This window comes from Canis lupus, chromosome 12, assembly GCF_003254725.2.
Source record: "Canis lupus dingo isolate Sandy chromosome 12, ASM325472v2, whole genome shotgun sequence".
Lineage (NCBI taxonomy): Eukaryota > Metazoa > Chordata > Mammalia > Carnivora > Canidae > Canis > Canis lupus.
The window spans coordinates 57397812-57414509 of NC_064254.1; the positions used below are offsets into that span (position 1 = coordinate 57397812).

Sequence of the window (16698 nt, forward strand, 5' to 3'; positions counted from 1 at the left end):
ATAACTGAAGTAGAGATCAAAGTGATTAATTTGGGCAACTCTCCGAAGAAACATAGTAGTGGAAAAATAAACCCAAGGCTTTTTGAGCATCAGAGTGATATGATTAAACCTCAAAGCACAAACAGGCAGGGGGGCAAAGAAATACCCAAGACTTGAGGGAACTGTATTATAAAAGAAAAGTGGAATTATAAAAGATGCAATTCTAATGAGTAATGATATGCATGAGCAGTACCTGAAGTTGCAAATCACAAATCTGGAGATAGAATAGGATTTTAATAACTGATTAAAACTTTAACTTCTTGCTATTCCAATTCAGCCTATTTTCCTACTATTTTGAATAATATAAATTCCTAAAAGTTCTTTGAAATCCAGTTAAACAGTTCCAACTTGTGAGGAAAGGTTTTTTGGCAACAAAGATAAAACTGTATCAAACTTTTCCCAAAGACTTGCTCAAAAGCAGCAGCTGATCATCACTGGGCTCTAGTTTAAAAATGTACTTTTTTTCTTTAAAATATTATAAATAAGTCTTATTCACAGTAATGAGCATAAATAGACCATACTTATTCATAGATTATTCATTAATAATCAAGCCATGAATATTTATTGTTTATTCTGGGAACGCTGCCTACAAGCCATAATGACTATCGATTCAGCAGTCAAGTCAAGGGGGCCACCAGCAATCAGTAGGTGAAACTCCAATGTCTCCCACCCAGAAAAGAATTCTCTCTCCCTGGTATGTAAACTTTTTATTTTCTTAATGGGAATGAGGACTATGCATAAAGGAATTCTATCAAGATTCAGTTTTACTGGCTGAAATACTACAGTAAAATATGGAAAAGTTAAATTTATGTATGTACCTTTATGATTATTCAAACAGCCCCACAGCAACTAACATGGCTGAATTGAAAATGGAAAGGAAATTGCTGGTGAGAAAGTAGATTGGAGCTTTAATCTTGCAAAAGAAGATCTTTATCCATTATGAGTCTAAAATTTAAAAAGTAGCATTACTAAACTTTCTTCTCACAAGTTAGGTCTCAGTTCCTGCACCAGAATGAGTCAAATAAAGGGAGTTCTGAAACAATGATTTAATATTACTGCTACATTTTAGTCATCATATCACGGTCACATGCAACATTTTGCCAAAGAAGCTGGACTTCAGCTGTTCACTACAACGTTTTCTTTACAGTCCACACTCATGAATTGTCATCCTGTTATTCTATTAATAAAAATACAGGAAGGATGTTTACATGTTTATCCTTATATCTTTATCTTTTCTGTAGCCTGATGTAGGAACTACGTTAAATGTCTCTTTACATGGCCAATGACACTCACTATAATTCCTTATGCACGAAGGGTGAAAATAAACAATAAATTCCCAGTACTATGGAACATCGAGGAAGGAGCTATAAGAGGAATTAAAATACCTGGAAGGTCCTTATAATGTAAAATAATGCTTACTGACAATAGCTACTCTAAGTCAGTCTTGACTTATATGATCCATAGCTGCTCTAAATACCCACAGTCATCATTAGCTTCACTTCTTCTTGGCCCTATTAGCAGAGAGGAAAAAATTCAAATGAAGTGGGTGGGGGATGGCAAGGGGAAGTAGAAAGGATTAAGCTCTGTTTCAATTGGTAGCTGTCAAATGTCAAGCAATTTTTAAAAATGTGGATTCTATAAAAATTAACCAAAATCACAAGCTAAAAAAGAAATGCCTATTTTTTTAACCATAGATATCTCCTCTTAAGCAAATTTACATAATAGAAAACATTTTGTATATACATAACATGCTATAAAAAAAAACCTGTGTACTCTCTGACCCACAATACCATACTGCTTTATCTAAGAACTCCTTTCCCTGGCTGTTTTTGGCGGGAAAGAAAGGAACTCAGTGCATCCACATTTCAAAACGTGCTGTAAGCCATTACAGCTTGTGTTTATTTTTTATTTTGATACAGAAACTATCAATATTAGTACTTGGAACACACTGTTACTATCCCAAACATTATTATTTCATCCGAATCTTATGGCATCAAATATTTATTTCTGGAACTGCATCTTTATTTTTATAGTCTAGTCAAGGGAAAACAAGGCTCAATATACTAATTTCTAATTCATAAACCACTGTGCAAGAATGTATCCACTGAGGATGTGTGAAAGGAGAGTGGTTGCTCATTTTTAACTTCTAAAAACAGGATAGAAGATTATTCATTAATCAAAAATAACAGGTAATTTCCCCAAAGTTTCTACTCCTTCATTATTTAACTTAATGAAATGATGGGATTATACTGTAATGTACAATGAGAATAACCCTCATCAAGGTTAAGAGAAAAACACCTGTTTGTATCATAAGCAAAATTAATACAGCATTACTAAATGAATATGCACTTGTGTAAGCTTTCAAATGTTTAACAGGTGACATTTAATAGTAAGAAAACGAAATGCTTAAATAGAAAGGAGCAGAAACACCTGGGCAGGTCTGCAAGTGTGGTCGCCTACTTAGCATGCAATTGCATTTTCAACATAATTAGTTTAAATGAGCTTCTAAATTTGGGTGATGTATTGCACATGTAATTAAGATTTAATTAAAAATGTTCTATAATAAATTGTTTTCCATTTCTGACAAATCACATTAGAGAGGTGGATTTTGATTTGGAAATAGTTTTTAAAATGTGTTAATCATCTGTGCTGAAAATATGAGAAAGAAAAAAAGGAGCTCTGTTGAAAGTTACTTAGGATTTAAAAAAATTTAAATAAAAGGAGGTAAAGGGGAAAGTTTCCCTTCATATTATTGTGAAGTTTAGCTGAACAGGATGATGAAACTCACTCACTTTGATAAATAGAAGCATTCTGAACATGATGATACACAAAATGGATTTCCTTTTTATTTGTGTAAAGTATATGGTAGATACTTTCACACTCTTATTACGGAAACTACTCCATAGTAAGTACTGCCTGCTGGTAAAGTATGTGCAACGAGGCTTGGCACTCACCTGCTAAATCCTGCAACAGAGATGAAGCCCCTATTGCCAGTCCAAGATAAATTAAGCCACTGAACGAGGGTGCAGCGAGCCTGCAGAAATTCCAGAGAGGTGTCATTCAGTTTTGCCCAGTACGGTTGCAGATTGAGGTGGATGTATTGGAGAGGATCACAGCAATGCTGGTTCAGTAGTTTGCAAGTCTGTGCTAATCGACACAAGTCTGGTAGCGTAAGATGATTCAGAATCAGTTGAATGAGCTACATCAAACAGATTGAAAGACAATATCACTTAAGTGTATTATATGGTCTAATAAAGAACAAAAGTATCATGTATTTTATAACAATATTTTTACATACTAAATCACAATTCCCCATAATTATCCAAATCAGAAGAAACCGTATTTACATAAGATAATATATATTACATTTCAAACTGTTTAAAGCATATTGGCTCATATTGACCCATTTTTTTTATAGTACAAACATATATTTTGGTAATCTAATACAGTTTTTCATAGACTCAACAACAACTGCACATCTACTACACCTCCAACATGGTGATAGATGAGAGTTCCCATTTTCAGAGTTTTGCAGAGTCCAGAGGGGACCTGGTAAGCACAATGACATGTTTTAATAGCTTTGAAAGAGAAGAACAGAGGCTGCTCCGGAAGATACCAGCCTAACCGCAAAGGGAGAGTATACTTGTACCAGGAAGGCTCAGCTTTAAAGGGTGAGAGCCAAACTAAGTGAAAGACTTGTTAGTGGTTAAGGACTGGGTTACAAAGAGCCTCACAGAGGAGCGTGAATTTATTCCGAAGGCAATAAATCCCCTGAAGGGATTTAAACTGCAGAATGACACGGTCAGATTTGTGTTTGGAAAGCTCATCACAGGGGATACCACTGGAGGCAGGGAGGCAGAAAGAGAACCAGTCAAGGAGCTGTTACAGAATTCCCGGGGGAAAGAGAAAACAGGGGCCTGCTGGCAGTGATGATGGAACAGCAGACAGATACAAAAAGTAGTAAGAGGAGGAATCTAAATTATTTTTAGCTCTAATTAAAATAGTTTCCTTGAACTAGTCCAAGATTTGGTGTTTGTTTGTTTGTTTTTGATGGTGAACAGGTTGGGGCTTCTAAACTAACTTTTCTAGAACTACTGCTAAAAATAGCCTATTCTGGACCAAGAAACAAAGGAAAAAAAGATCAAATGTTTGCTAAATGTTAAAAATCTTCAGATGAAAGAGAATACTGCATTTCTTGCTTAACGCAGTGTATTTGTCTAGCTACTCTTTTTGTTTTGCAAATATGCCCTTTAACCTAAATGATGCTCTTCAGTTTATTTGACCATGTAAGCCCAATATTAATTTCAGGACATAATTACACTGTTTTAGCCAAAAAAATTACAAAATAGTGACGTGATATTTAAAATAAGCTTAAAAGGTACATAAAATATGAGCATTGCTCACTAATACATAGATTGTGTTCAGTAAGGCTGGGATGTTTTTGCTCTTAAGACTGAACTGGACTTTAAAAAATATTAAAGATATGTGTTATAATAGGAAAATAAAAGGAAATTAAAAATTAGTCTAAAATCTCATCACTTCGATGACATGTAAACTGCTGAAATGTAAAGTATTATACAAACAACAAAAGAAAATGGGCAAAAACATTAGAAAACCCAAACACTGAAGAAAGGTAGAAAACGAAAAGTTTCTATCCTCAAATCTAATGAACCCTCTCTCCATTGATAAGCATTTACCATTTTTCTGATCTCTTCCAATAAATACTTATGAAATCCCATTTTGGATTTGCACTAAAAGAATGATACTATATACACTGTTCTATACCTTGCTTTTCTCATTTAATGATGCATCCATCTTGTAGTTACCTCTTTATCTGCACAGAGAAATCCAGCCCATTCCTTCTTATAGATGTGGTATATATACAATTCAACTGATTTCTTACTGATGTAGATCCTGGTTTTTTCTTCCCTGTCTCAAATAATACTGCAATATCACGTATGTACATGTACATATATCTTCACAAATGATGTAAATATACCTTAGTATAAATTACATGCTTTTAAGTTTTGACATAAACACAAAATTGCCCTTCAGTGTTTGCATCAATTTACTACAAAGAGTGTAAAAAAGTACCCCCTTAGGGGTATCTACGTGGCTCAGTTGGTTGAGTGACCGACTCTTGGCTTTAGCTCAGGTCATGATCTCATGGGTCTTGGGATGTAGCCATGCATCAGGCTCCCTGCTCAGTGGGGAGTCTGCTTGAGATTCTCTCCCTCTGCCTCTCCCTGAGCCCTCTCTCTTAAAAATAAATAAATCTTTTTTTTTTTTTAAAGGATCCATTCTCTTGTCACCTAGACAGCATTGGTATCAACAAATTTCCTCATTCTGAGAGCAGAAAAAGAAACAAAAAAACAGTATAGCACTGTTTGTTTTGTTTTGTTTTGTTTTGTTTTTTTTGCTGTTCTTTTTTTAACTATAGAAATATAACCCTTTGCCAAGGGAGTTGCCAATGTTTCTTTCTTTTATGCTGATCTGTTTCTGGACTCCATTCTGTTGCATTTGTTTATCCATTATTTCTCTCATATCAATAGAACTCTGAGTCAAATGAGTTTTGTTCTAATTTTCATAGACTTTACACATTGAAATGCACTGGAATGTTTGGTTGCAAATGAGAATCTATCTTCATTGTTGACCCACAAATATCAGTCCCACAGCTTCAGAATACACTTTATTATCTGGTGGGACTAGTGCTCCCTCCATCGCTTTTCCAGAATTTTCCTGAGTATTTTCATGTTTTTTCAGGTAAACTTTCAAATTAAAAAACAATTAAAAATTCTGTATTTTAATTAGGACTTCATTGAATACATAGATTAGGGAAAACTGACACCTTTACTTTATTGTGTCTTCTTACACAAGGGCATGGTATGATTTATCATTTAATGATCTCTTATGTTCCTAGAGTTCCTAACACTATTGGTTTTTATCTATTAACTTTGTAACCTGCCAACTTACTTATTGTTCCTAATAGTTTTAGTCTATTCTCCTAAGAATTCTAGTACATAGTCATATTGCCTGCAAACGATGTTGATCTTATAGCCTCCTTTCCAAAAATTATTCCTTTTCCTTCTCATATTATCAGCACTGGCTAATGCTTCTAGAACAATGATAAGTAACATTACTGTCTTGTTCCTACTTTAATTTAAATGTGAGCCACAAATGTGATGTATGTATGTAAAGAGATTTTTTAAAAAGTCAAAAGGCTATAGTTAATAATACTGTACTGTAAACTTGAAAGTTGCTGGGTGTAGATCTTAAGCATTTTCAACACAAGCAAAAAAAAAAAAAGAATTAGTGATATGAGGTAATGTATGTATTACTTATCTCAATCTTGGTAATCATTCTACAATGTGCGTGTGTGTGTGTGTATATATATATATATATGAAATCGTGTTGTACATTTTAAATATATACAATTATATGTGTCAATTATTCCTTAATGAAGTTAAAAATACAGACAAAAGAATAGTGATATTAATTCAATAGAGTTTAATAATATATTAAAAATGATCATTTCAACATGTAATAATATAAAACTCCTGTGATATTTTATTCTTTTCTTTGTATGAAGTCTTTGAAATCCTGTATTTTATATTTTCAGCACATCTCAATTCAGACTAGCCATATTTCAAGTGCTCAATAGTACATGTGGCTACTGGCTACCACATTGGACAATGCTTTTCTAGTGTTGGATAATTAGATATATTAGCTTTTTGTTAATAATATCTGGTAGTAGACAATTACTATTGAATGGCTTAACTAGGTATTTTTTTAAACATAGATGGATAACAAATTTGGATATCTATCCAGCTGTCATTTGTCAACCAATTTAATGTATCTGCTATGATGATTTTTCTCCTTTTGACCTAGTACTATGGTATTATAATTCTCTAATACCAAAAACAACTCTCTAATACCAAAACACCCTTGAATTCCAGGAATACATCCTGAATGATTCTGTTGTATTATCTTTTAAAATAATTCTATTTATTGTATTTGTTTGCAGAATTAAAATTGGTCCTGTAGTCTTTTTTTGTGCCACAATATTATGCTGGCTTTATAAAAAAGCTGAAAACTTTCCTTCTCTTTATACCATGAAAGAGTCTGAATAATACAAGATTTATCTGTTTCTTAAATGTTTGAAAGAACCTATGAGAGGCATCCAGGCTTGGCAACAGTAGGACCTTAACTATCTGTAGAATGAATTAAAATCCTTCTGTTTTAACTTCAATATTAAAAGTTATATCAGGAGAATTTTTAAGTATTTAGTGCAAAAAGCATTAAAAATTAAATATATCCCTGTATCAGAGGACCAATAATTCACTTTTTCCAGATGATTTGCAATTTAAATAACACCCAGCAACTTCTGGCATTGTTCCAAACAAAAGTCACCAATGTTAAAAGATGTGTATTTTGTGTGAAAACATTCTATAATACTTAATATTACATTTTAATTAAATATTAAAATAGGAAAGGAATAACGAAAAGTCACTGAGACCATGACATTGATGTGTGAAAAAACACTTTGGGATTTTGATTAAACAAGAGATAACTGGTTTCAGGCCTACAAGACAATATCCATTAATCATTACATATCTAGTATCTAGTATCTATCACAATGTGTTTTTACATGGGGGCATCCTAGCATGAAGAATCATTTGATACTACAATGAATATAGGACTCCCAAAACATAATTGATCTATCTACCCTCAAAACCCACTCTACCAATAATCCAATTATTTTCAACTATGGAAACACTGTGTCACTTGACATATTTAAATATGGGGTGGGTTTTTTTTTTTTTCACTTTAAATAATTTGGATTATCTTAAAGGAATTTGGGTAACTTTTTTTTTTTTAAGTTTCTCCTTTGAGTCACTGAGAGATCATTCAGTGTCCTGCAGCATTAACTGATATGGTGTTCTGCTTTCGTCAGAGCCAGTTAAAGTCCTCAGGACTACAGATTCTTTCTCCAGGTTTCTTCCATATTCCTTTGTTATACTGATCAAACCCCTGACCTGTACTGGAAGGTTTCCCTCTCTACTGCCTCCTTCCCTTTGGCATAGAAACATGCTGAAATCTCTCCCAACTTGCATCACAAACAAAAACCTTACTACCCTGCTGCTTCCTCCACCATTCTTTTCTTCTTTCAGAAGGGAAGTTAGCACAGATAATTCCTATAATTCACTCTCCCTCATTCTGATATACCTTTTTTGAGTGCCACCACAAAGGGGTGAAGTGTTAGTCAAGATGACAAGGATAACTCATTACTGGTGAACAGTCTTCTCCATGGTACAGCCCATAGAGTATATTAGCAAAAATATTTTTTCTGCTTACACTCAGAATAAACTTTCTTTCACCTTCCTTCATGCCTTAACCGAATTTGGTAAGATTTTCTCATCCCTTACCTTATGTTCATGGCTCCACTAAACTAATAATCATAAAGGATTATCAAAGACTCCCAAAAACCAAAACCTGTGGGCACTTGTAATTTAGCTCTCTGCAGCAACAGGGTGGACTATGTCCTTTTTATGTTTTCTATGTCTCTTTTGCTTCCTATTGCTTTGCTTTTAAGACTCTCTCATCTTTATTCCAAGCGCCTTTTCTGATGGGTCTTCCTCTATGGGACTATACGTTAGTATTCCCAGAATTCTGCTCTTGACCCTTTATTCATACTCTACAGTCTTTCACCAGTTAATTTTATCTACCATGGTGCCCCTCCCCTCTTTCAAGTAGACTCCTTCAAATATAAACTCAGATCTTCCTCCTGCATTTCAAACTGAAATACTAACTGCCTACTGCCCTCAACCAGTTGAGATGCTTTGATGAGTCACAGGCACCTCAAAGTCAGTATATCCTTCTCACCTTCACTCACTGTTTTATGATTAATGGCATGTCCCTCCACCTAGTCATTTTAACCAGAAACCTGAAAGTCTCTCTGATGTTCTGCTTCATCTAGATATGAACATTTACTAGTTACTTTCAATTTCTACCTTCTGATCTGTGGAATATTTCTCCTATCCATCTCCTTTCCAAATCTTCCAATATCCAGGCTTCAACATCTCTTCCCTCAATTACAGCAGTGGTTTCGTGACTGGTGTCCCTGCCTCCCACCCTGATCTCCTCTTGGTCTACTCTTCATTTACCAGCAGAGTAAACTAAGCCAGAAGCCTCATTTTTGTGTTATTCTCATTTTTAAAACAAATAAAATAAAACCTTTGATGTTTCCCTACTGACTGCAGAAAAGGTGTACAGTCTTTTTTTTTATACCATGACACATATAAAAGACAAAATTTACATGAAGGCCAAACACCTGGACAATTTTTCTAATTGTGAGCCAAGACATGTGCAAAAAATGACTACATATTATGGGTAATTCCTGGAATGTTAGCTATGCCATAACTTTCTCTCCCACTCAAGAAAGCATTATAAAAACTACAAGAGAACACAAGATAGTGAGTGTGAAACTATAATCTTGGATCTGCTCCAATTTTTTCCCAAAAGTTATTTATATAAGGTCTCAATTACTAGGACACTCCCACCCCCGATTAATTTTGCTGTGTCCTGAAGACACAGAATACCCTGAGGAACACTGGCTGAAGGGATAAAATGCAAATCTCTCGTAAAACCCACAAGCCCTCTCTGATCCAGGCTGTGCACTGTCAATGGTAGGATGTCTCAATCACTGTCATCTACATGAATGGTGTTCTGTGGAGTCAGGCATCAAGGCAGCTCTGAGCCTCCATCCAATTTCATCTCTTACAGTCTCTGTTCTCCAATCCTCTTCTGGTCAGGGCACCATCCCCCTCCACAGTTGAAAGTTCATGTATAACTTTTGATTCCCCCAAAAGTCAACTACAAATAGCCCACTGTTGACTTGAAGCCATACAACACAAATAGTTGAGTAACAGAGTTGTGTATTATATTTATTATATACCATATTATTACAATGACATTAATCTAGAGAAGAGAAAAATGTTAAACTCCTAAGGAAAATGCATTTATAGTACTATACTATCAAAAAAAAAAAAAAAAAACCACGTATAAGTGACCCACACAATTCAAACCTGTGTTGTTCAAAGGTTAACTGTATATAATACATTAGATAATGTACCCTTTACCAGTGCTTGTATTTCTCTGATACCTACCAAAATAAACATTAATATCTGAACATTTAAAACGTACAGTGGTATGTCCAGTACTGCTGCTGATTACCTTTGGCTTACCTCATAAGGCAGTTTATCAAAATATCCATTATTTGGCCCTTCCCTGAGGGCAGTACTGCTAAACTTTTGGCTAAGACTGTCCATGCCACAACCATCCTTTTCTTCATAGTCATCATCTTCTAGATCATTCATGTCAATAAGTGAAGTCTGGAGAGAAAGCACTGGCTTGTCCTTCGTACCATGTAACACGACTGCATCTAATTCAGTGTAATAATCCAGAAGAGAACTATTTACTTCCAGCCGTATGAGGTTTGTGGGAAAATTTATCTGCTTAATACAAGGTTTAAATTGGCGAGCCTGGGAAGCATTCACCTTCGTCGGTGTCTCTGACCAAAGAATCTCCCATCTGCCAAAGAAAGAAACTTACCTATAATACACTTTGGAATGAGATTTACTGTCATCTTAAGGATATGGCCCCATGCCCAATATGTTACAGTGCGACGCACAAAGGTATTAAATAAGATGAACAGAATCAAACACAAGTACTGTTTTTAGTACATTAAAAAAATAATTAATTAAATGTCATAGACCTTGAAAGAATGTGGACTACTTAAACTATTTTTATAATTTCCTAGAAAGTTCCTTTTGGCAAATTTCACACTGGTCAGCTAGAAAGTGGCATAACTAGAGCTACACGAAGAACATCATTCAGAAAAAAAAAGAAACTCAAAGTCAAAACAAGACATATAGAATGAATAAAGCTCTGCTGTGTGCATATATCCTAACCCAACTAGACCGAGCACTTTGTCGCACCAGAGTCTCCTTTTCCAGCTTTTCCACTTCTGTTATCAGTGTCATACAAACTGAAAACGTTTGCTATCTCTGATTTTCTTTTATCCAGTCATTAAGTTTTGTCAAATTTTTCGTGAAGCTGTTGCTTTTATATGTTCTTCCTCTAAATTCCCATTTTTTCTCTTTTAGTCATCTGTGTGTGTTCTGTTATCTAGCAAGTACCTAACACATATCAGGTAAATAACATTTTCTCCTACTTCTCCAAACTGACCCTTACTTTCCAGTCAGATTAATCATTATCTTCCAGATAATAAATTTATTTCCACCTTTGTGTTTTTGCTCATGCTGTCTCCCCACAATGAAATGCCCAATATGCAATTATCTGCCCATCTATTATTCTTCATGGCCCAACTCACATTCCATCTCTTCATATAAGTCTCCTTATAAAACTACTTTCCAAAATTATTTAAAGATTCTTCGTAACATAGCATTGTTAGATATACAATATTCATATATATGTGTTATAAGTAACTATTTCTCTAATATTGTTTCCAGATATATCAGAGAAAATTAGAAACACAAAAAAATACTTCAATAAACATCTTTCCATTACTGATTACTTTAGTTAGCAGAATTTTTTTAATACAGATTTTATGTCAAAGACTAAGTGTTTCTAAGTCCTCAATACAAACTGCTTTCAAAGTTTATGCCAATAGCATATAAGAATGACTACTGAGGGGTGACGGGGTGGCACAGTCATTTGAGCCCACAACTCTTCATTTCAGCTGGGGTCATGATATCCAGGTACTAAGATTGAGCCCTGCTTTGGCTCTGTGCTCAGCTTGAGATTCTCCCTCCCTCTCCATCTTCCCCCTCCCCTTTCTCTCTCTCCCAAATAATAAATAAATCTTTTTTTTTTTTTAAAGAATGACTACTGAAAGCATTATTTATCTTTGAAAATAATACGTAATTTCATGATAAGTCTATCGCCATGGTACATAATTTATATGTGATTATTAGTAACACTTAAAATGTTTCCATAAATTTACTAATCATATGAGTTTTTTTTCTAATACATTGCCAGTTCATTTCCTTGGCCTGACTTATTAAGATTTAAGTAAACACTGATTACAGCAAGGCATTTAAGAAACTGAAATAGATAAAAGAGTGTGAATCAAAACTGTAGAAGTCATCAACATGCACATACCCTAACGGTCTTTAGGCCAAGATGGCAGCAAGAAGGGCATACAGCACCATCCTGGAGAATGCAAAAGGAAAATATAGTAATTTCTACCTTTAGGAATAAAAGCATATAGCAGAAGCTCATGGGAATATAAGGATATCACTAATCCTTATAGTAGGAACTTTTGGAATCACTAGAATCTTTATAACCACCTCGTATCTGCTACTGTTGCTGATTCTCTCCTGACAATGAGGAATAAAACCCATCAGACAAAAAGAAGGCTAGACCTAGATACCCCATGAGCTTAACTGCAAAAATCTTGAGGGTTTCTAACAATAGAATTGATTTGAACACTCTTATGTAAATCTATGCAGTTAAATAGAGCTACCCATACAGGTACAAGGAACTGAGGTATGAATCATTTAAAACCATGTTGGTAAGGGAAAATGCATTCCTAATTTCAGACAGTATATTTCCAAAAATCATGAGGTAAATGGTTTCACTATTTGTAAATAGTAAACTATTACTACTTGTTGCCACAGTAAAATGACATTAGAGAATGTTAGAGGAATGTCCTGTGTCTAGGAAACAAGGACCAAATGGGACCCTGTGAAATAATTGCCCATACTGGTTTACAACACACATGCTCTAAACCAGTCTATTTTATTACTTAGCTTCAGTGGGAAGTTTTTATGAGGCTTAACAGAAACACTGAAAATGTGACATAGAAATCACCTTTGCCAGGTCCTTTGCAATAAATAAATACACAACTAATGTGTTCTTCATGTTTATTTTGAACTGTATTATCATGTAAATTACATTATAAATTTACAAATGTAAGCTTAAAGAAAAGCACTGACTAGAGCAGAAATATTCTATTTTAATAAGGTTAATTATAATACGGTAATTAATCTACTAAAGTCCTCACTACCTACCTTGCAAAATGCACAAAGTTAGATGATGCTTTAAATTGACTTCTTTAACCTTTCTAGTTTATTTAAACATACCAGGATTAATGCTATCATAACAACATTTTTGTGTCTTCTATGTAGCATGAATATTATATACTTACTTATACATATATCTGAAGTTGTAAATATGACAGCATACATAAAGAACAATATCAACATCATCAGTTTTTAGAAATATTTTAAAATATATCTAAATAGAAAAGCTGTCATGTATCTGAATTATTTATATTTTATTTTTTCTTGATAACCTGAAAAGTAACAAAAATTATAAAAAGAGAAAAAATTATTTTATAGGTCTGTGGCCTTCTGAATTAAACTAACATTAACTATAAGACCAATACAAATTGATCCTGAGGTGTCTACAGTAAAATGAATTATTTAAAATTTCCTAATAAAACTAGAATATATTATTTCAAAGTCAGAACGAGAAAGATACCTATTTTATTCCATAAGAGAATATGCCCATATTATTTTATTCTAGAAAACTAAAGCCAGAATCTTAAAATCTAGTCACTGAAAACAAGCAAGCAAATACAAATGTACATGTGCACACCTGTGGGTGTACACACACACACACTTTTCTGTGAGATGGCCCCAAGTCTCTTAATCCTCTAGACCCAGGGCAGTGTTAATGAAATTAAACTGCTTTAAGTCATGCTACTAAACTGTTTACTATATGTGCTCACACACACTCTCTACATGTATGTGGGACAAATCTGACAAACTCCAAAGTCCTGTGTATTTTAAATCTACAGTATCACATATGTAAAATTCAGTTTGGAATTTCAAAAAAAAAAATCCTTTCTTTTTAAAGATTGTATTTACTTATTTGACAGAGAGAGAGCGAGAGAGCACAGCAAGGGGAGTGGCAGAGGAAGCAGGAAAAGCAGGCTCCCTGCTGATCAGGGAGCCCAAAGCAGGGATCATAGGATCCTGGGGCCATGACCTGAGCTAAAGACAGACACCTAATAAAAAACTAAGCCACCCATGTGCCTGTGACCTCCCACCACTTAATTCTGGGATGGTAACCAACAGCATTCTCTCCATCAGCCCACTTACTTCTCTGTTGGTTGCACTGAATGCCTACTATGTGTCCAGTTCTTAGAAACAAAGAAACAAATGTGATGTTGATCTATTGCTTCCCCATTGAGAGAGTTTCTCTAGGGCTCCCCAGAAGCAACTGGTAAATAGAGAAAGAGAGACATTCACCAATGGAAACCAGAGAAAGCAAGTTTTCCAGAGCATTTAGGTTGGAAGCCAGGCCCATGGATGCAAAAAACTTCTCTATAACCAAGATGTCGCCTGGTTAGTAAGCGTATCTAGTAGCCAGCACAAAGAAGGTTCTCTTGCCAACACTGTTCATTTCATCAGCTGGAAGTAAAGAGACAGAAGAGGAACACCAACAGAAACAAAAGAAAAGTATTTCCATAGTACACCTACTCACTCCCTGCCTCGCAGCCCATCTCTAATTGGAACTGACTAGCATCTGCTTTAACAAAATTATGCTTCTTGGCCTACAAAGTCAGGACTAGACCATGACCAATTTGTGAAATTGTTGCTTAAGCAACTTCCTTTGGCAGCAAATTCCCTCTGTGACAGCCACTTTTTCTCTCCCTGCTTTCTCTGACTTCAGTATTATATAATTAAGTGCTTTCACACTCAAAAATCCATACCACTAAGTTTTATCCCCAAATAACTTTATTCCAATCAGTTCCTTTAATATGACCTCATTTTATTATTTTCTTTCTCCTCTTTTCCTGTCTCCTTCCAATGTGTAACCCTGTGCTAGCCTAACTTCGGACTCTTACACAAGCATACATTAAGATCTTATCCTCAGGACCAGGACATGTATACTATCTGTTTTCTTTTCTCTTAATCGGGCACTAGGCAAGAAGTCAGGAGACTGTGAGATCTTATAGAACTACCTGTAACTTGTCTGCTTCACTTACTGAACAAAAAAATGCAACCAGACAAAATAGGGAAAGATTGCTTTTAAATTTTGAATACTCTGGGACTACGAGTCCATTTCCTGCAAACAAATTCCTGAGCCACTCCAACACACTCTCTCGTTTGCTAACTCTTAAGGTGGGCATAAAACCATGTGCTCAATTAAAATCACAGGCAATACAGTCCAATGGTTCCCAAACAACTGCGTGTGGCAGAGTGTTCCACGACTAAATGTGAAAAATAAGGAACGTATTGGTATACATGAAAATATGCACATGTATACATGTAAAATTGCCAACCATTCTTTAAGATCTGATCTAGCCAATTTCCCACTATAAACTGAGGTTTCTTTTATGAAGTGATGGTGACGATAAATTATGTTAGTATTTCATTTGTTTGTCTTTTTATATGTACTCAGTTTAGCAATGTAAATAATCTGACAACCTATATCAGTTCTCTAATTTTTATTATTATTATTATGTTAGTTTATGATAGCCAACTTTTTCTACTGTACTCCACTTAGACCTCCTGGTCAGTTCTGTGGGCCCACCCTCCACATCTCCTTGCTTTGCTGCTAAGGGCTTCCACCTACAGCCTTCTTCAGAGAACTACTTGGGCTCCTAGAGCCTCTTCATCCAGAGGGTGGCATGTTCCTGGAAGATCCTCATTCCCATTCTCCTTCCCACTTCCCCAGCCCACAGTCCAAAACAGACGGGTACAGAAGTATAAGAGTCCAGCTCCCTGGCAACCTTTCCTCCAGGCTGGCTGGGACTTCTTCCTTTCCCTACAGCACTCACCCCACTCTCTTACTGGTTCCAGGAGCCTTTTCATGGCAAATCACTTGTGAAACAACAACCTTCTCAAGGTCTGTTTCTGGGATACTGGTTCCAAAACCCCTGGGATTCTCAAAGTCTAGAAACCAGTCATCTAAATCTTAAGAATGGCACTTCCATGTTTGTGGCCCTCCTCTAGCTTGTTCTCTACATTTAAACCTTTCTCACTTCTTTAAACACCAAGACCCCACCTCATGATTTCACTTTTTTGCACGTGCTCTTCTCCCTCCACCTTTCCCACCCAAACTAAAGCTTCACTCAACTTTCAGATCTCAGTTAAGTCACTTCCTCAGGGAAGGCTTGTCTGAGGCCCACAGATTAGGTTTTCCCTCCACCAGCACACTTTCCCTGTGATCTCCCAGTCTTCTTCCAGGCTGGCCTATAAAGCTCAAAGAACAAGAGCCATGTTTGTCTGGTTCTTTGTTCCATTCCCAGCAGTGAACTGACAGAGAAGGTGTTTGGTGTTTCTGACTGCTTAAAGAAATTCACCAAATATTAACAGTTACTGAATCTGAGAAGAATTGTGGGGGCTTTTTGTGTGTATTTTCTTTCTTGATCTTTTATAACAAGCTTTTTTAAACAATGAAATATCTATTGATCTCATAATCAGTAAAATTTAAAAGTCTCTTTTCTTATCCTGCAATAATATATATTAGATTCTTTTTCTCTTAAAATTTGATGGTATTTTCCATGGAATATAGCTAAAAATCAGTTAAGCAAATTAGATATACATCTGTAAATAAAGTTGT

At 35.2% G+C, this 16698-nt stretch overlaps 1 protein-coding gene across 3 annotated transcripts in view; it reads right to left on the reverse strand.

Moving 5' to 3' along the window:
- The window catches only part of FBXL4 (F-box and leucine rich repeat protein 4), a 78551-nt gene that overhangs the window by 42123 nt on the left and 19730 nt on the right, over positions 1-16698 (reverse strand). For all 3 annotated transcript variants that reach the window (XM_025444455.3, XM_025444454.3, XM_035697605.2), the window contains 2 exons: positions 10284-10629; positions 2994-3238 (listed from right to left, as the gene is read on the reverse strand). In XM_025444455.3, coding sequence (XP_025300240.1) covers positions 2994-3238; positions 10284-10629 — 591 coding nt within the window. The remainder of the gene's footprint in view (positions 1-2993; positions 3239-10283; positions 10630-16698) is intronic.